At 43.8% G+C, this 20,314-nt stretch overlaps 1 protein-coding gene across 2 annotated transcripts; it reads right to left on the bottom strand.

Annotated features, from left to right (window-relative positions):
* Nucleotides 1-294: 294 nt before the first annotated feature.
* Nucleotides 295-19,851, bottom strand: LOC135523704 (dual specificity mitogen-activated protein kinase kinase 7-like). Of its 2 annotated transcripts, XM_064950543.1 has the most exons (12): nt 19,345-19,851; nt 17,759-17,806; nt 13,527-13,674; nt 13,307-13,373; nt 12,977-13,090; nt 8,924-9,043; nt 8,670-8,777; nt 8,271-8,450; nt 7,973-8,053; nt 6,892-7,034; nt 6,687-6,732; nt 295-6,514 (listed from the first exon to the last, which is right to left on the bottom strand). In XM_064950543.1, exons 1-12 carry the CDS (start codon nt 19,466-19,468, stop codon nt 6,374-6,376), a joined length of 1,320 nt encoding a protein of 439 aa, XP_064806615.1. In that variant the 5' UTR covers nt 19,469-19,851; the 3' UTR covers nt 295-6,373. The 2 variants fall into 2 exon arrangements, with proteins under 2 accessions (XP_064806615.1, XP_064806624.1); XM_064950552.1 differs by lacking the exon at nt 17,759-17,806.
* Between the last annotated feature and the right edge of the window lie 463 nt (nt 19,852-20,314).

Below are 20,314 nucleotides of genomic sequence, written 5' to 3'. Positions count from 1 at the left end.
ATCAACATTGTGGTTCGCAGTAGCCCGACCTCGTGATCAATGTTAAATTCACAAAATGGTATACAATGAAATAGGAAGGTTTAATTTAATGCATTTGTCTAACATTCTAGTTGCTTTCAATTGCATGCAACAAGGAATGTTGTTTTCTAGTTTACAAAAAGTACAGCTTTTTCTCATCTATTGGTATTTTCAGTAGGAGTCCTACAACATCAATATGCTTAAATACATTATTTTTTTAAACATTGTTTGAGTCATAAGAGGCATGTAGACTTCAGGCAATAAACACTCATGTAACGTTTTGGAAGTTTTTTCTTTATTTGATTTGTCTCCAAAAAAATCCTGAGGTATTCACAATATAATGGCATTTATTCTGTTTGAAATAGAGGAAATTTAACAGAAAATGAGACAGCGAAAAGCAGAGGGAGACAGTAGCTGTGTAGATTTATATAACTGTCAGAACAAACTGAGTCATACATAAAACAGCCATGGAATTGCAATGGCGATGGAAAAAGTATACAATTTACCCCCTTTCAAATCGAGCAAGTCATGCAATGCTGCATTTAGAAACCCTAGGGAACAAGCAAATTATTCTTTACCAACATTTTAAAAACAGGGCTTCCACCTCGCTAGAGTACAGATTAAATACGCGCCAATCAGTCCACTTCGGAATAGAAAACTATTTCAGTCAGAGTATGTGTAAAACTGACTGCTAGTCTGTTTCAGGAGGATAATTCAGTACTTGTGTAAAACCAATCCAAGTTTCAGACAATAGGAGCTAACTTAAAATGGGTATTAGCTTAGCACTCTCTCTAATACCACCCATGCTGTAAATGTTAAGGTTTAGACCATAACCTCTGTTTGGCTTGACTGAGCAGGATTTCAATGAAATGAGTGCACACACTAAAGTATACAAACATGACAGACATCCTACAGCTCAGCCAAGCCAGTACTAAAAGCACATACACCATCTAGAGTTTAAACCACTCCACTACAATAGCAATGTTTCCTGTGGGTTAGTGTGGTTTGATATTTGGCTTTTGTATCAACGGCAACGCCAATGACAGACGATTCTTTTTACCATGTGTGTCTTGTTTGGCTTTAAAAAAAAACACAAAAAACAACCAATAAATAAATAGTGATAATACATATACATTGTTGAAATCAGTTTTTTCTTCTGCCAGTCTCAGGTCTGTGATTGGTCAAACGGGAAGTCTGCAACCCAAAAGAGCTCCCAAAGACTCCTTCCCACCCGACCCAAAAAGCTGCCCAAGTGCAAACGCCACTCATGACAATTTCAGCATTAATAAGACGCTCTCTCACTGGCGCCGTCTCAAATGGCACCCCACTCCTGATGTAGTGCACTACTTTTGGTGCACCATTTAGGGAATAGGGTGCCATTTCAGATGCAGTCAAATTAGTTTGACCATACAGTATCAGAGAACCACAAAAACAAAGTGGGGCTTCTGGGCAGAGATAAAATAAAATGGCACACAAAAGATTTAAACCAAGAAACAATCAATCATGATATTTTGATCATGGAAAGAACAAAATTCAGTTAAGAGGATATCGGAGGACCAAAGTTTTACAGCGACACAGGGTGAAGAAGAAGCGGCTAAACGGAGCAGTGAAAGTGATCACTCCGCTTTGAGAGAAAAAGACACCTTTTGACCCAGGCATTCCAGAAGGACAGAAAGAAGACTTCTTCTAACTACTGTCACACACTTTCCATCTCAACCGCTCTCTAGGATCATCCGGAAATTTCTTTATTCAATTTGGTGTCATCTTTTCCCTGAATATAATACAAATAAAAAACTTTTTTTTTAAAGACAAAAAAAGGTAAATAATAATCATAGACAAAACACTTCCAAGACACAGACCTTGCCCTCCATCCTCACTCACACAGCTAATTGAACAAAAGACACAGCACATTCAGGAAAAGACAAAAAAAGATCTACACAAATGACAACTCATTCTCGCCATGAAACCAACTAAAAAAAACAGTAAAAGTAAATTTATATTGCAAATAGCAGATTGAAAACAAGTCAAGAGAACATAAAAGGCAAGTGTGTATTTTCCTAAGTATACAATTCAAAATTTTGCAAAAGAATATATAATATGTAAAAATTATAAATAGAGTTGTGCCCCCCCAAACATTATCTAAAATCAATAGCAGTTACATCAGTGACAATAACATGCAATTGATATACTTACAGCATTGGACTAGCAACCCCCAAACTACAAACCCCATTTAACCCACCCCAAAAACTACAACCCAACGGCCCCACCCCAACACAATCCTTAAATAGTCAGCTCATTCAAAAACACGTCTCTCGCTTAACTCAATTTCCATCTGGACTAGCTGAAGACATGAATTCAACCCATACTAGGGAGAAGATCTCAGTCAGTCACCAACTCCAGTTTCATCACCATATGTTTATATACAGGAGGACTCCCTAACGTACAGCAAGCTGACTGATTTGAATGACTGCATAGTGAAAATGATATTTGGTTTTACTTACAGATGGGGCGATGACACACCCTCCCACCGCACCCCCAAGGTACAGCGCAGCAGCAGACTATGTGCATCCAAAATGGCACCCTATTCACTACATTGTGCACTACTCTCGACCGGGGTCTTATGAGCCTTGGTGATAAAGTAGTGCACTCCATAGGGTGTGACTTCAGAGGCACCCTACCAGAGTACATCTTTAACAGTGCTGGCTTTGCCACTGCCTGCTAAGAACACACAAAGCCACTAAACAGCAGCCAACCAGCACCACTGTGGACATATTGTTTATAGCCTACATTTGGAGTGTGTGTGGCGCGACACCGCTGTCCTTGGCAATGGGTTAGGATTAGTATTCAAACTTTAAAAAAATAAATTACTATACATTTTACGAACACACACAAACACCCAAGTCATTCAGGTTTTGCACCAGGGGCCCAAAAAAGTTCTTGCCGTTTTTAGAAAGGTGAAGTGGCACAGTCACCTGTCAGGTGTTTTCCAACCACGTGTGTGTGTGTGCGCTTGTAAAAAGACATCAGCAAAACAAAAGAGAAAGTTGACAGTGGGAGACTGGGTCTGACACAGCACTGGACAGCCAAGACTGGGGGAATAGGGTGCACTTTGAGTAGAGTGCACTTTGTAGTGATTTTGGACAACCCAAGGGGTAGAGAACGTGTAAATTACAAGGGATAGTACTAATAAAGTACATATAAAGTCAGTATTTTAAAACTTTGTTTTAGCAAGTGGGCCAGGCAGCCTAGATTGTATAATGTGTCTGTCATTACTACCTGATTGCCTATAGTAGAACCAAAACCAAAGAGCCATGGTTCAATGTTGGTACATGATGATTTGCGGAGGGGCAACAACAAACAGAACGTTGCAGACTGAAACATAACACAAAGAACCAACACTGTTCTCTATTCCACAACAATAAGAGAACCATGTAAATTCTACCTGCAACACAGCCAATCTCCTGAACTCTCCCAAGACTTGGTGATGGTGAGCAGTGGCTTATTACAGTACCAGTTTACACAGTAAAAAGGTCTGTCTGGCTGAGTGGGTGTGATTGCTGTGCCCAGGCTTTGTCAGAGTACAAGTCTCTCCCTGTATTCTACACACACGGGCATTGCTACCCCTAAAGCACCCCCTCCCCCTATCCCACACTAGCTACAGAGAAACTCTGAATATATCGTAGTCATAGTAATCAAATAGAATATCAATAATAACTTGTTTTCGTTGATGACACCTTTGGTGTGTAATGTCAAGGTCGAGCTTGCAGGAGGCCCACGGACGGACAGACAGACGGACAGGTAGACAGACCATTCTAAAATCAGGGTGACCCTGGACTACAATGTCCAAGGTCAGGGAGCAAAAGGTCAAGTTTCACAGGTCAGGACGGACAGACGGACACTCCTTCACTAATAACAACTAGACTTTGCCGTGCTGTAGTGCGATATGTGACTACAACATGCTATTACACCGTTAGATATATGTGAGGTGTACATCGTTTGCGTGGATTAGTTTAGTGACGTTAACCTATGCTACTCATCTATGGGTTTAGCTTTCGGTCACTGTTCTCTCACACCCTTCACCATCAGACTTGCTCTTCTGTATTTGGTAACTGTAAAGACATTGCATTACTTCACTTATTTGGTTTAAAAAGATCTAAAGTATTTGTCCTTTGGGGGACAATTATCGACAGCAATTTAGCAGCAGTAGTAGCAACGTAATAAATAATTAAATATTTTTTTGAAAAGATACAATAATGAATATAACAGCAAACAATCAAAACAAATCCTAATTCACCCTAAAAAATAAAATCATAATTGGTATATTGGTGCAACACCATTGAAAGCTTTTACAATGTCCAGATAGCTTTACAATGTCCAACATCTGATCCATAGCCTGGCTGCCTATGGCTGAATTCAGGGCCACAAACTCTCACTCCCTCCTCACATCTCTCCTTTATCAAAACACTCACCACTCTGCTGTCACTCACTCCTCCCTCACTAGCTCTAGATGGCCCTTAGCTTTCTGTCACGTACCTCTCTTGACCTTCTTTCTCACTTTCTTATCCTTCTCTTCCTCCGCTCCTTTTCACTTCATCCTGTCATCCATTATTTTTGTAGTTTTTTTATCCAACTCTTTCCTCGTCTTGCTTCTCCATAGCTCTTCTTCTGCACATATTCATAGTCGACGTTTCCGGTTCCCTCCCTCCATTTCTCTGACATACCGTTGATCTCCCTCTCCTATTGTGTCTGTTTCTAGCAGTGATTTGGCTTGGTTGTGTGTTGGGGATGTCTAGCCTGATCCCAGATCTGTCAGTGCCGTCTTGCAAACACCTAATGCTCAGGCTAGGAAAAAGGGGACGGGGCGGGACGGGTAGTCTTCTCTACCTGGCTTTGACTCTGCAGGAGGGGAGGCAGCAGTCAGGAGCAAGGAGCAGGGCCTTGTGTGACACCCTCCACCAACAACTACCACCTTTTGGTTTGACAAAACTGTGGAGCCGCTAGAAGACGGAACAGCAGAAAGAATGAAATAAAGAAGAGGGTGAGTGGCTTGGTGCCATTTAGAAAGAAAGAGCGGAAAGAGGGAGGGTTGAAATGCTCCACAGCCAAAAATATCTAATTGTATTATTTGTAAAGGGCAAGCTGCTGTCTCTTGCCTGTTTCTTGACACAAATAACTCACGCCTCCCCTCCGTTCTCCTCCAAACGGTTTTCTTTTCTAACACTCCTCTTCAACAACAAGCAACACTGCTTTAAAACCTCATCTACCTGGCAGTACAGTTTCCCTGACTGAGTTTAAACACAGCAGCTCGGGGGAAATGCAGTAAACCAAGTCCAATAGATAATAGGCAGACTTCTGTCCTCCTCTGTATCCCTCCATCTCTCCCACTCATCCACCAGTTATCCAGTCCCACTCAAAACCATCCTGAACTCAACATAAATAAATATATACAAAACAACTTTTCTACAGAGCTACGCATAAACCCTACTTTTTTTGTATTTTCCAACGTTTTTCCAATTCAAAGCTGCTAGAACATGTACTTGTTGATATTCCTCGCTAAGCATTTGAATCAAAGTTAATGTTTGTCATCTATTGTATTTTCAAAACGATGGTTAAAAACCAGACTGAAACAAATACAGCAGGTCTAGTTGGTCTGTTAGAGCTACAGTGGGACAGCTATATGCCATCCATAATAGCGAGCGTACACTTGTGTCTTAGTACACACACTCATACACAACCTGTTGAAGAGTAAGTATAGAAACAATAACACCCTGCTGAATATTGCACTGAACCTTCCACTTCTGAGCCTAGCCATCACTGCGAATGACACTGGGCCTCGCCGTAGGGACTCTTACATTGTCTTAACACTACATGATGTAGCAGAAATTAGCTCCAGTGTGTATCGACTACTCTGTTGTCAGACCCCATAGCTATGACTAGGGCTGGAGCTGAACAAGAATATACAGGCGCGTGAGATATGACTAGTGAGTGAGTAGTATTTATGTATGTGTTTAACCACGTAAATGCATTTACAGTATCACTACTGTACATCAGTATGGAACAGATGGAAAACCGGCATGCATTGTGGATACAGAGTAACCTACAGTATGTGCTGAAGTGTTCACGATGATAATGTACATGTGCTGATATGACTTCTGATGACGCCTAACTACAGGGTGAAGCTCTACTCTCCCTCGTGTCTGTCTGTCCTGATCCAGACTCAATCGAAATTGATCAACCAGACTCAATCAATCAATCAATCCACCGAGCCAGTCTGTCTGTCTAGGGATAAAGGCCTACTCCGTGTCTCCGTCCCTCTCTGGGGTCTCCCGGCTGCGTGCTGGGGCGGGGCCAGTGGCTACCTGCTGAAGAGCGAGTGGAGCTGGTGCTGGCTGTAACATTGGCTACTGCGCGGCGACTCAGTGCGCTCCATCACCGCCTGGAACCAGCCTGCCACGTCCACCACCAGCACCTCATAGCGCCGAATGAAACTGTGCTCCTGGGGGGGGTGTATCAGAGAGAGGAAGGGCAGAAGAGAGGAGTTAGAACACTGCATCCATTCCCTTTCTAAATGTACAGATTTTGTCTTTAAATAAACATTTAATTCAGACAACATTCTTCCCTTTCTTGTAATCCCAAATCATGGTTTAGAGTGGAGGGGAGAGACTTACGAGCAGCTTGTGGTATTTTGGCCTTTTTCTGTGATCCTTTGTGAGGCTGTGGAAAGGCAGTCAGTGACGTAAAAATGAACAGACAAAAAGCACTTGATATTACTTAGCAACTGTACTGTCAGCAGACTGGTTGAGAGCCGTAAGTCTGCAGAAATGAATAATAAACTCTCAATGAGTCACACAGTGCGTGTGTGTTTTGCCTCACCAGTCTTTGACGAAGGACTGGAAGTCGAGGGAGAAGTCCATGCTGAGGGGGAGCGAGGGAGGGTCTTCCTGCAGCACTTTGGTCAGGACCTCAAAGTCGGTCTTGCAGTTCTTATAGGGGAACTGTCCTGTGGCCAGCTCCACCTGCAGGCCGAGACAACACATTACAGCGTTAAGGCCAGTTTATACTTGGTCTAACGACATATCTGTAGGAAATTAGAATGCGACAAGCGTCGCTGGTCAAAACGACATTTAAATTTATGGTCTGTAGACCATCGCTGTGACTGTCAGCTTTCTTGATGCAACTGTCGCTATGTCCGTTGTGGTTACCGGACTGCCACAGCAACCAGAGATCTAAACTTCTCAGACACAATGACAAACTTATTTAGTCGCACTGTGGCGGTAAGCTATTTTCTGTAAACTCGTCATTAATTGTGAGTTTATTTTCCTATAATAATGAATAAAAAGTAGCCAAAGTTAAGACTGTCAGTTATTCTCTGGTCATTATTTGAACTGGCTAACGAACCAAAACATTGTTTAGAAAATTGCTTTTAGTTGCCTGGCTTGCTAGGTTGACATATACTGAATTCACAATTCACTGGTTTACTGAATTCACAACGTCGTTGTGCGTTTACACTTTTTCATAACGACAAGTTTGATGTCGCTACGTAAATTGTCTACAGACATGTCGATAGACCGACTGTAAACCAGCCTTTACACTCTCAACAACAGGCCACTAAGACTGAAGTTATCAAACCTCTTCACTAGTTAGAAATCAACCCTTAGCCCCTAACCTAGACACCATTTCATGCTCCCTTTAGACGTGAATAGCTGGGTGGCTGTAAACAATATGGTGAAAAGTCCACCTAGCCTACCAAAAGGCTTGATGGAGCAATTATCATAATACTTACACCCATTTGATCCTTTCAGATGGATGACAGGACATTGAGAAGTGTCAAAGCGTAGCAGGTAGGTAAAGGCTCTCAAATTTTGGCCAGGGCCAAATAGGAAGGCACAAGACTGACCAACAGACATGCACTACATAGGGAATAGGGTGTGATGAAGTAGTGTGGGTGTTTTACCAGAGAGATGCCCAGGCTCCAGACGTCTGCTCGGATGTCATAGTCAGGCTTGCTGGGATCTGGGGGGTCTATTCTCTCAGGCTGGGGACACAGAGAAACAGGCTTGGGTTAGGGGGAAACTGCAATTATTGTACCAATACACGTGGAAATTAAAAGCATTTGACAGAGGACAGCAGCATTCAGAACTTTTTACAGAGTTATGTGCAACCCCAGGTGGAAAGATAGTGGCGTTTAGCATCAAAATGGCAGCCTTCACTTCGGTAGGTTAAACGTGGTAGGGTCCACCAAGGTGACTCACAGCCATGTAGGCAGCACAGCCGGCGCTGCGGGTCTTGGCCTTGGAGTCGACGAGTCGTCCGCTGATGCCAAAGTCACACAGCTTGATCTGGCCCTTGTTGTCCAGCAGGATGTTGGAGGGCTTCACGTCCCGGTGTATCACACCGTGCTTCTCCTTCAGGTACAGCAGAGCCGACACTATCTGTAGACACACAAAGGGTAACCCACTACTACATTGAAGAGAAGGTGAACAAACTTTTTATGAGATGGGGTCAATTCCACTGGAACTAAATTCAGGAGATGAACTGAATATAATTGAAAATGAAGGGCAATTTATTTATTCTGAATTTGAGTTTCAGTTCAAAGCCTGAATTGAGGGTATGAGAGTGCAAGAGATAAGACACGAGATGGAGAGACTCACTGCCACGGTCATCTTGCCCAGGATGCGTTCAGGGATGGGCCCCTGGATCCTCTTCTTGAGTTTCTCAGCACACGTCCCCATCAGCTCCATTGCGATGAACACATCCGTCTGAGGACCAATCACAGTCAGTCACAGAACATTGGCATTTTAAACAGAACAGTGAAACTGCTACAAGAAAGAAGCTATTTCTGTCAATCTGAATAAATATGGTTTAAATGATGTGACATACTAAATTATCTGTGCGTGTGACTCACGTTGGTAACTATGGCGCCGTAGCACTGGATGATGTAAGGGCAGTCGTGGCTCTTCAGCACCACATCCAGATCCATCAGAATCCTCTTGTTCTCGTCCTTGTTTCCTGTCCGGCGCATTTGCTAGTGACACACACACAAAAAATCAGTCATCATTATTCAACGTTGATATTTTAGTTGAGGGAGGAGAACTTCAACCAATTAGATGGCACCACTAATTTACAACTCCGCCCACCCCACAAACCTGTCTAGCACAACCATTAGCCAATCACATACTGCCGGTTTCCCGGACACAGATTAGGACTAATCCTACACTAAAAAGGAGATTTAAAAGGAGATTATCCACTGAAAGTGCTTTATAGTCCAATCTGTCTCTGGGTAACCATAGTAACCTACCTCACTCCAGAGTATCAGCTGTTTCCAGCAACCTACATCCCCTGCCCCCTCCTCATCCAAACCTATCCCCTCTCATCTATATACAGTAGGTCAACAGATGGTGAAAAGTGAAACTGTATATGATTGAATGATAGAGGTAGGCCTATGTATTTTAAGAACAGAACACACTGATTATAAAGTTTGTACCTGCAAGTTAAGGCTGAACAAAACATAGCATTCTACGTGTTAAATTGCATAGCTATAAATACACTGCTCAAAAAAATAAAGGGAACACTTAAACAACACAATGTAACTCCAAGTCAATCACACTTCTGTGAAATCAAACTGTCCACTTAGGAAGCAACACTGATTGACAATAAATGTCACATGCTGTTGTGCAAATGGAATAGCAGGAGGAGCACTGCCAGAGCCCTGCAAAATGACATCCAGCAGGCCACAAGTGTGCATGTGTCTGCTCAAACGGTCAGAAACAGACTCCATGAGGGTGGTATGAGGGCCCGACGTCCACAGGTGGGGGTTGTGCTGACAGCCCAACACCGTGCAGGACGTTTGGCATTTGCCAGAGAACAGCAAGATTGCCAAATTCGCCACTGGCACCCTGTGCTCTTCACAGTTGAAAACAGGTTCACACTGAGCACGTGACAGAGTCTGGAGAGGCCGTGGAGAATGTTTAGCTGCCTGCAACATCCTCCAGCATGACCGGTTTGGCGGTGGGTCAGTCATGGTGTGGGGAGGCATTTCTTTGGGGGGGCCGCACAGCCCTCCATGTGCTCGCCAGAGGTAGCCTGACTGCCATTAGGTACCGAGATGAGATCCTCTGACACCTTGTGAGACCATACGCTGGTGCGGTTGGCCCTGGGTTCCTCCTAATGCAAGACAATGCTAGACCTCATGGGGCTGGAGTGTCAGCAGTTTCTGCAAGAGGAAGGCATTGATGCTATGGACTGGCCCGCCCGTTCCCCAGACCTGAATCCAATTGAGCACATCTGGGACATCATGTCTCGCTCCATCCACCAACGCCACGTTGCACCACAGACTGTCCAGGAGTTGGTGGATGCTTTAGTCCAGGTCTGGGAGGAGATCCCTCAGGAGACCATCCGCCACCTCATCAGGAACATGCCCAGGCATGGTAGGGAGGTCATACAGGCACGGAGGCCACACACAACCGAGCCTCATTTTGACTTGTTTCAAGGACATTACATCAAAGTTGGATCAGCCGGTAGTGTGGTTTTCCACTTTAGTTTTGAATTCGACTCCAAATCGAGACCTCCATGTGTTGATAAATTTGATTTCCATTGATATTTTGTGTGATTTTGTTGTCAGCACATTCAACTATGTTAAGGAGAAAGTATTTAATAAGAATATTTCATTCATTCAGATCTAGGATGTGTTATTTTAGTGTTCCCTTTATTTTTTTGAGCAGTGTATAATCATTTACAGCTCCAGCCATTATCCCTGTAGGCAATGTTGTTTGTGCTTGTAACCATGACTGTGTATACCAAGAATAAGCATTGTATGCAACCCCCGCATAGGAAGTCAGTCTCTACTAGTCTAATAGTTAAACAGTTAAATTGGGGGGGGGTTAACAATGCTTAATTGTAGCAGTGACGATACAGTATAATTACTATCATTGTGTGAGGATAAACAATGGAAGGCAAAGCCCAGAGAGAAACCGATAGAGACCAGCGATTCTGAACTGACAAACAGCCCAGGGCTGCCTCCAACAGTTATATCCTCTGGACAAAATCGGCTGCTATGGAATTATGTGTTCTGCCACAGTAGGAAAAACCAATGCTATGGCCTTAACCCAAATAGCGGCAGTAGAACATCCACACAGCCCTTGCATAACGGAATAGGCCTAACGTTTGGAGCTGCTGGAAGGCGATTAAGGTTCCCACTGTTCAGCAAGAATTGGAGCAAGGCTAGTTTCATGCCATTAGGCTGTTGAACAGTGGGACATAGGACAGATGCAGGCCCAATACACGGTCAGACAGTAGGCCGCAGAGACTTTGAATATGTTGAAATGTAAGTGTGTACTTGTGGACTAACTTTGCAGTTTTCCGTACTGCATGTAATATGCTGTGTTTGTATGCTGACGAGGGATGCACAATATATCGGTAAGCATATCGGAATCGGACGACATTCCCTAAAAATGGCAACATTGGCATAGGCCCGATGTCTAGTTTAACGCCGATGCGCAATACCGATGTCTCAGCTGACGTGCATAACTACATAACGTAGGTAGATGACGTAGTGACGCCACAGAAAATACAGTGCTACACAGAACAAAAGCTGAAAAATACTAAATCGCACACTTCCAACAACTAAACAAGTTCAAGTCGAGCAGTCATGTGAAAGAGTAAGAACATTTCAGGGAGACAAAGGCGAAATCCATTAACGCCAAGAAAATGGAATTCATAACCTTTGACAATCAACCGTTCTCTGTCATGGATGTTGGCTTTCGCTGACTGGTCAATCACCTAGAGCTCCGGTACACAGTACCAAGTAAGAGTTATTTTTCAAATGTTGACCTACCGGAGATACAGTACTGTGGAAACGCACATCCCGGAGCAACTTGCTATGGGCATCACTGCTATTAGCTTCACGACTGACATTTGGACCAGCGACTTCAAACCCATGAGCATGCTGAGTCTGACAGCACAGTGGGTCGACGAGGATTTCGTACTGAGGAAAGCCGCATGCTCAGGAATGTGCTGGTTCTCATACCGCTGGTGCCATTTCAATGGCATTTGAGAACATGTTTGAAACATGAACACACTCCTAGCGCTATTCGAACAACTGACTGGAGAAATAAGCTCATCAACCGTGTCTGCAGAAGACATGATACTCTCTGTCATGGCATTGAAACGCTGCTCAACAAAACCACCGACACAGACCGTTGGGGTTACAACTTGTAAAGGTACTCTACAAGAGGCTGTGAACAAGAGATTCCGTGGCATTCTCTCTGAGCCTCTACTGTGCCGCCACCATGCTCTGGGCTAGGTACAAGGACCGCTACTTCGATGCAGACAAGAAACAGGGTTTAGGTGAAATGTTACAGACACAGCTGGACAAGACCGAAACGGACACAGTGACAGTGCGCACCAAGGAAGAGAGGCCACGGACAGACAGACAGCTGAAACGTCACTTCTTGACATGTATGATGAAATCCTGGTTAAGACTGAACAAATGAACAACGAAACAGCACGTAAGTGAAAGAAACAGGTTTTGACTATGTTTTTACTGGTAATGGGGACATATGTTAATGCCAACAAAATAACTTTTTGGTCAGTATGTGTGTGTGCGTTTCAACTATTTAAAATGTACTAGAACGCTTAAAAGGCTGCTAAAATGTTAAGTATCGATATAGTTTTTTGGGGGGAAGGAAAATATCAGAATCTGAGAAAAATGTCATCTGTGCATCCCTAATGTTTACACCATGTAATGAATTTCCATCTAAATGGACAATACAGTATATTGTATCATAAGTGTCAAACTGCAACAAGACAATGCAGCCAGGACAACAGAATCAGCGCGGAGGCCAGAAGGACAGACTTTTCATCCTCAAGACATGAAAGTGAAGTGACCCCCTGCCAGACAATGTAACGCGCTTACAAACTGCCTGCCAACAAGCTGTGCTTGGAGGTAGACATGGCTTACTTTGACGGCGATGACATGGCCCGTCTTCTTGAAGCGTACTTTGAACACCTGACCGCACGTGCCGCTGCCGATCTCCCCCTCGCTGATCAGGTCACTGACTTCAGCCGGGTACCGCTGAGGAGGGGAACAGGTGACGAGTTACAACATGTCAATGACAAACATACATGGCACATGTAGCATGATGTACTACAGTACTCATAAAGCTCTGCTCTGTATGATATCTGGTTATAAATTGCGTCCCGAATGCTTGTCAATACAGCACGTTATTTTTAATGAGTAGAGAAATACAAAAAAATAATAATCACTTTAGGCAATGCTATGGTCTCTTACCTGGCCGTCGATCTTCAGATAGCCTGTCTGCTTCATGATCTCCTGCAGTTTCTGGTCTATCTCCGCACTAAGGGGACACGGCACAGACACACAAAAAATGTTAGGTGTGTCATTTGACGCATGTGTGTGAATGGAAGCAATTCTTTCTGTATCCCTTTCCAGAACACGAATGCTCCGTGTGCATGTGTATACATGTGTGCGTGCTCCGTGCATGTCTTACTTCTCCACGCTCTTCACCAGGCTGTACTGTGGCGTGGGCAGGTTGAGCATGTGTCGCGGGCGGCTGGGGTAGGAATGGTGCTGGGGTGAGCTCTCAGAGGACGAGGAGCGACTCCCCCCTCCGTCGTTAGCCAGGGGAAGCTGAAGAGCTGGGGGGGGAGAGGAGGAGTATAAAGAAGGGAAGGTAAAAGAGGAAGACTGGGGCTGTCCTTTATTAGCCTGGGTGCCAGTCTGTTTTAGCCCGTTTCTGCTTTAGGAAACTTGTCGTTGTCAGAAAGAGACTGGGACCCAGGCTAGTGTTACTGTAATCAATGCCACTCTCCTTACCTCATCTCTCTTCTTATTGATCATTGGGCTTACAGCATTGAAGAGGGCAGCGTTGTAGTGGAATCTATCTAGCTCTTTGACCAAACAGTAACAGAGAGAGAGACCTAAGGAAAGGAAGCCAAATAGCATTGGAGCATTGGGATTCTAACTCCCTGTCACTGACGGGCTATTGAAAACACCCTGACAGTTACAGGTCTACAGTGCCTTCAGAAAGTATTCAGACCCCTTGACTTTTTCCCCACTTTGTTACAGCCTTATTCTAAATAGGATTAAGTAAACACTTTTCCTTAACCTACACACCACACCCCATAATGACAAAGCGAAAACAGGTTTAGACATTTTTACTCATAAAAAAGTCAAAACAAATACCTTATTTACATAAGTATTCAGACCCTTTGCTATGAGACTGGAAAATGAGATCAGGTGCATCCTGTTCCATTGATCATCATTGAGAGGTTTCTACAACTTGATTGGAGTCCACCTGTGGTAAATTCAATTGATTGGACATGATTTGGAAAGGCACACACCTGTCTATATAAGGTCCCACAGCAGACAGTGCATGTCAGAGCAAAAGCCATGCCACGAGGTCGAAGGAATTGTCCTTAGAGCTCCGAGACAGGATTGTGTCGAGGCACAGATTTGGGGAAGGGTACCAAAAAATGTCTGCAACATTGAAGGTCCCCAAGAACACAGTGGTTATCATGCTTAAATGGAAGAAGTTTGGAACCACCAAGACACTTCCTAGAGTTGGCCGCCCAGCCAAAGTTGAGCAATCAACTTTGACAGAGCTCCAGCTCCTCTGTGGGGATCGGAGAACCTTCCAGAAAGACAACCATCTCTGCAGCACGCCACCAATCAGGCCTTTATGGTAGAGTGGCCAGACAGAATACAATCCTCAGTAAAAGGCACACGACAGCCTGCTTGGAGTTTGCCAAAGGCACTTAAAGGATTCTCCAACCATGAGAAACAAGATTCTCTGGTCTGAAGAAACCAAGATTGGACTCTTTCGCCTGAATGCCAAGCGTCACTTCTGGAAGAAACCTGGCACCATCCATACGGGGAAGCATGGTGGAGGCAGCATCATGCTGTGGGGATGTTTTTCAGTGGCAGGGACTGGGAGACTAGTCAGGATCGAGGGAAAGATGAACGGAGCAAAGTATAGAAAGATCCTTGATGAAAACCTGCTCCAGAGCACTCAGGACCTCAGACTGGGGCAAAGGTTCACCTTCCAACAGGACAATGACCCTAAGCACACAGCCAAGAAAATGCAGGAGTGGCTTTGGGACAAGTCTCTGAATGTCTTTGAGTGGCCCAGCCAGAGCCCGGATTTGAACCCGATTGAACATCTGGAGACCTGAAAATAGCTGTGCAGCGATTCCCCCATCCAACCTGACAGCGCTTGAGAGGATCTGCAGAGAAGAATGGAAGAAACTCCCCCAAATACAGTTGTGCAAAGCTTGTAGTGTCATACCCAAGAAGACTTGATGCTGCCAAAGGTGTTTCAACAAAGTCCTGAGTAAACGGTCTGAATGGTTGTGAAATGTGATAGCTAATTTTTTTTAAAGCCAAAAAATGTTAAACTGTTTTTGCTTTGTCATTATGGGCTATTTTTTATTTATTCAAGTCAGTTAAGAACAAAATCTTATTTACAATGACAGGGCAGAACGACAGATTTTTACCTTGTCAGCTCGGGGATTTGATCTAGCGACCTTTCGGTTACTGGCCCAACGCTCTAACCACTAGGCTATCTGCCGCCCCGCTATTGTGTAGATTGTTTTTCTTCATCAATGTCATACATTTTAGAATAAAACTAATGTAACAAAATGTGGGAAAAGTGAAGGGGTCTGAATACTTTCCAAACGCACTGTATAGGTTGGCTTATAAAATTTGGGGCCATTCTACTTCAAGGTCTCACCCATTGCCTCTCAGTTTATACACATTTAGGGTGCATCCCAAACGGCCCCCTAGTGCACTACTTTTGATCAGAGCCCTATGGGCCCAGATCAAAAGTAGTGCACTATAAGGGGAAATTGTACCATCTGGGCTTCCCCCATGTTTCTATTCAGACTTCGAAAGGAGTGAATGAAAGCAGGCCATGCTCAATTTGACCATGACGGACAGACAGAGCAGTCCAGTGTAAGTAGAACGATATCAGTTCAGTCTCCAAGAGGTCAGCTGTGAATGTCTATAGACCACAATACGAACACTTCGACAAGACATTCCACAAGTATTAGCAATAGCAACACAACCCGTAGCCTGTATATTAGCAAAGCATAGGTAAAAAACTTCAATTGAACTCGAAGGGTAGTTTAGCCGATTCATTTTTACTACATAATTTGACAAAGGCTAATAGTGTTATTGTTCAAGGAGACAACACTCCACAGGCATATAGACAGGGTGAGCACTGAGCAGTGGAGACCAGCTACGAGAGCAGTGTTAGCTTTGACCCACCATGCAACCACACAAACAGACCATGTGTCCAGACTGCTGCTCAGTCAGTAGCTAGCTAGCAGCACCACCAAAAGGAGTGGACCTTCTGCTGCAGAACATTGGAGCTCTCTCAGTGACCTCTGAGACCCCCCGAAGAGGACTCCACCCCCCAACCAACCCGCAGTTCAGACCGTTCATATGATATGTTTTATACACTGTGTGAAAAGCGCCCCATTCCTAATCTGTGAATGGGGTCATTTTGCAAAGGGCGCCTTTGGTTTGTTTGAAGTTTTCAAAGCAATGAGGTAGTGTTGAGCGGTTCTTTAAAACGCCTTTTCAAGAGACAAATGCACCAACGCCAGGCAGTAGCTTTTATCCCTGGTTCAATCACATGCAGCCAGGACCTGCTCACTGTAGAGAATCGGTTAGTGGGGGTTAGTAAAGGACTCAGGCAATTTTTGGTTTGGCAAAGAACAGACAGTCCTCCACACAGCTGGATCCAGACAGACACACACATCAACCACCACTGGCAATTGACAGTGCCACTGCAAGGGGGATGTCAGGAGAGAATGCTTAGTTAGCGCACAAAGAACACTATCTGACCCTGAGAAAGAGCATGGAAGAAACAGACGGACACACAACAAGACAGACAGAAAGTAACCTGTCACAGCCTGAACTGCAGAGCAAAGAGAATGCCAGCTTGGGCCCAGCCTGGATGAAGACATGACAGACAGGCTGAAGGACAAGTCTTCAGACGTGAAAGGAGGAAGAGAAGAGGTGGTCAGATTTGGTCACAGCAGCACTCCTGCAGACCAACCGGTGGAGGGATGCTGGATTAGACTTGTGTAATAAAAACCGTGCAGGAAGCCACATGCACCTTTTCTCTGCAACCAGCAAAACGGGTTAATAATATCCTCACACACGCGCAAACCCAGGCATACACACTCACTGCCTTGCCACTGGCACTCACATATGGAGAAGAAGAGATGGAAAGATGGAGGGAGAATGAGATTAGAGTGGAGGTGGCTTCCATACTGTCAGAATAGTCTTAGAATATTTTAGGTGTGCTGTGTACAATTGTGGGCTAAATATCTGAAATGATCTATTTTATACAACAATAGCTTTAGCCTATTACACATATTTTGTGAGAGGAGAAGTCATAGGATGTGTGTTATGTACTGCAATTCATTTAGGCCTACATTCAAATCTAAGGATAATGTACAAGCGCTGGTTAGGTATCAGTCAGGCCAGTCATTCAGGTTTGGTGAAACCATCTGAAGAATGTGTGAAGTTACTAGCATCTATACGTTCTGTTCTGAGCTACTGAGGGTGAAATGTTCCCTTTCTGTTGAATAGGAGGAGTGACATGGAGATGGTGCGAGAAAAGATAGGGATAAAGAATGGATTGTGAGAAAGAGAGGGAAGGATGAATGGACGGTGCAGTGGCAGACAGAGAGAGCGATGATTGAATGATACCTGCACGTTGGGAAGGAGCTGGAGCAGGACTGAGCTGGATCACGATGACTGGACAGAGGAGAGAAAATACACATGTGCATATTACTGCACTGTAAAATGCCAGGTACTCACTCACACATACCCTGTCTAACACCCACAGAGACTCAGCAATAAACTACCATACACACACACCAATGACCTACAACCCCACACTAACACACACACAAAACAAAATGAAGGAAGGTTCAATCAAACAAGAGCACCTCAGACCAGTTGATATGCTGTGTGTGTGAAAATTAAAAAAACTAGCACCTCAAATGCTGAGCTCCTCAAAAATAAGAGAGTTGCATTACCACACCATCTTTGCTTTCCCATGCCTTTAGCTTTCCAATGAGGCTGAGAGAAAACGCATCAAGAAGAAACGCAGTGAGAAGAAAACGCATCAAATACCTTGATATGAAAGTATAAACATTTACCTCAGGGCGACACCACCACTATCAGCATAGAGTTAAGTACCCATGTCACCATATTGCACTGAATGTGGCTGGCATTGAATGGTGCAAGACGAAATTCACCCATAAGCATTGGGCAGGAGCCAAGCCTGTTTGAAATGTTTGACCTTCATATCGCTGTAAGCTGATCCTAAATCGGGGCTGTTGGGATAAATCCTGCATGGTGCATTTTGGTGGCTTGACTGGCAAAGACTCTAGCTGGCCAGCTACATTATGCCCACACACTCTGCCAGATGTGTTCGTCTACATTATGACCAAAACATTACCTGCCAAATATGTTCAAGACTGCCGAAATAAGGAATATCCATCATGCCCAAAATATGAGAAGAGCATTAATGCAAAACAAATCACAAGCTTATCAGACATGGAATTGGTTTAGAAAATGAAAACACCGAAAATATAACAGCTGTTGTTTAGTTTTGTAGTTACTAACACCATATTCGTGCAATTTGTGACGTGACAAGAGCCACTTTCAGGGGTAGTTTGCTAGCTATCTTGAACGTTATAGCTGGCAAGTTTGTTCACGCAACTAACTGGTAAACTGCGTTAGCTCGAAAAGCTAACGTTAGCTTAGCTGGCTACTAACAACATTGACTCGGTCAAAATCATATTTGAAGTATCGCTAGAAATGTATACACACACAAGCCATGTCTGGTTAATGAAGCATATTAGACTAGATATAAAATGTCAAATACTGATAAACAGCTAATTTTCCGTGTTGAGAAATTAACAACAAATTGACTGACGGATGGATGATGGGGCCTACTAGAGCTAACCTAGCTAGTTGCTAGCCAGCAGTTGCCAGGACAGAACCAAAACACAGTTCGGGATTTAAATTGAGTTTCGGTTACAACGTTGCACTGATATACAATTCTGGTTTACATCGTTTCAAAATGTTTACGTGATATGTTATATACATGGAAAAGGCATGACACCTCTGGGCAGGGCAACGTCCCGAGTTGGGGTATTTGTTTATCCATTTAGCCTGTTAGCTAACAGCAGCAGCATATCCCTATTACACCCCCTCACTCTGCCTCTCCTTTCGCTTATTTCCCCTTTCCTCTCTCCGTTACCGACTCCCCCACGGATACTCACTTGGCCTCGGACGTGAACGTTGTGGACTCATGTCGATATTGAGGTCAATTCTTCTACGAGCTTCTTTATTTTCTTGCTTTAGTTTCTCCTCGATTCGAGAGAGTCTCTGTTCCAGCGACGACATCTTGAAAAACTGAACACTATCAAAGATGATCTATTATAACGAGTAGATAGCAGAGTGACCGTTCTAACGATGGAAATACATGCCCTCAATGATTGAAGGCAGGCGCGATCATGTGGGACCATTCTAACCAATGAGAGGTCATAGGCGAGCGTGAACATGCACAACTAAGTCGTTTTTCTCAAATTGCCAGAATGCCACGTTCATCCACTTACATCAATATATTTGTAAATCCTAAACATTACGAAACTTCCATTCGATCAAATAAGCCTAACGTAATTCAATTTCGGACACTCTCATATACCTCCGTACAGAAAAAGGGCTTAATCTCACTCCGACAGATTTTGGGCGGAGTAAATCCTCTCGCTTCGCCTCTTCCTCTCTGGCATCATCGAGCGAAACCAGCTAGCCCAAGGCTCCCTCTCTTGTGGACTATACAGGCAGGGACGGCTGATGTCCCAATGCCCTCCCTGTTTGAAACATTCTCATTTCCATAGAAAATTGGCTTGCTTGCATGTTTGGTATAGCATGTTGTAAAATTTACTGTCAAGCTTTGGGGCCATAGAACTCATTGACACAATGTAATCAACTAAAGTATGCATGTCAATTTATCATGCAAATAAAAAATACTATTTTCCCAAATTAGCACAGTCCTACAATTTACTCGCTCATCACACAGTCCCATTCAAAACACAAATAAAACTGCATGTTTGTGATTTATTACAAGGTGGATGTTGATGTTTGCATCTTTTTTATGATTCTTTGCATCGTTTTCTACATGAATTTGAGAGGACATGAGTTGATACTTTCAGGACATTCTTCACGAGTTCACATGGTAAAGCTTGTCTA

Source organism: Oncorhynchus masou, chromosome 4 (genome assembly GCF_036934945.1).
Source record: "Oncorhynchus masou masou isolate Uvic2021 chromosome 4, UVic_Omas_1.1, whole genome shotgun sequence".
In the NCBI taxonomy this organism is placed as follows: Eukaryota; Metazoa; Chordata; class Actinopteri; order Salmoniformes; family Salmonidae; genus Oncorhynchus; species Oncorhynchus masou.
The sequence above is the reverse complement of the archived record's forward strand: the minus strand, read 5'-3'. Positions and strand labels throughout refer to the sequence as shown.

Bases quoted from the DNA above. Each gene is read 5' to 3' on its own strand.
- LOC135523704 (XM_064950543.1), bottom strand. From the start codon at position 19,468: ATGTCGTCGCTGGAACAGAGACTCTCTCGAATCGAGGAGAAACTAAAG. The intron at 13,675-17,758 runs GTATCATTCAAT...CTCCCCCCCCAG, and splicing joins AGCTCCTTCCCAACGTGCAG to CTCTTCAGCTTCCCCTGGCT. The intron at 7,035-7,972 runs GTAAAACACCCA...CTCGGCCTGCAG, and splicing joins GGAGCCTGGGCATCTCTCTG to GTGGAGCTGGCCACAGGACA.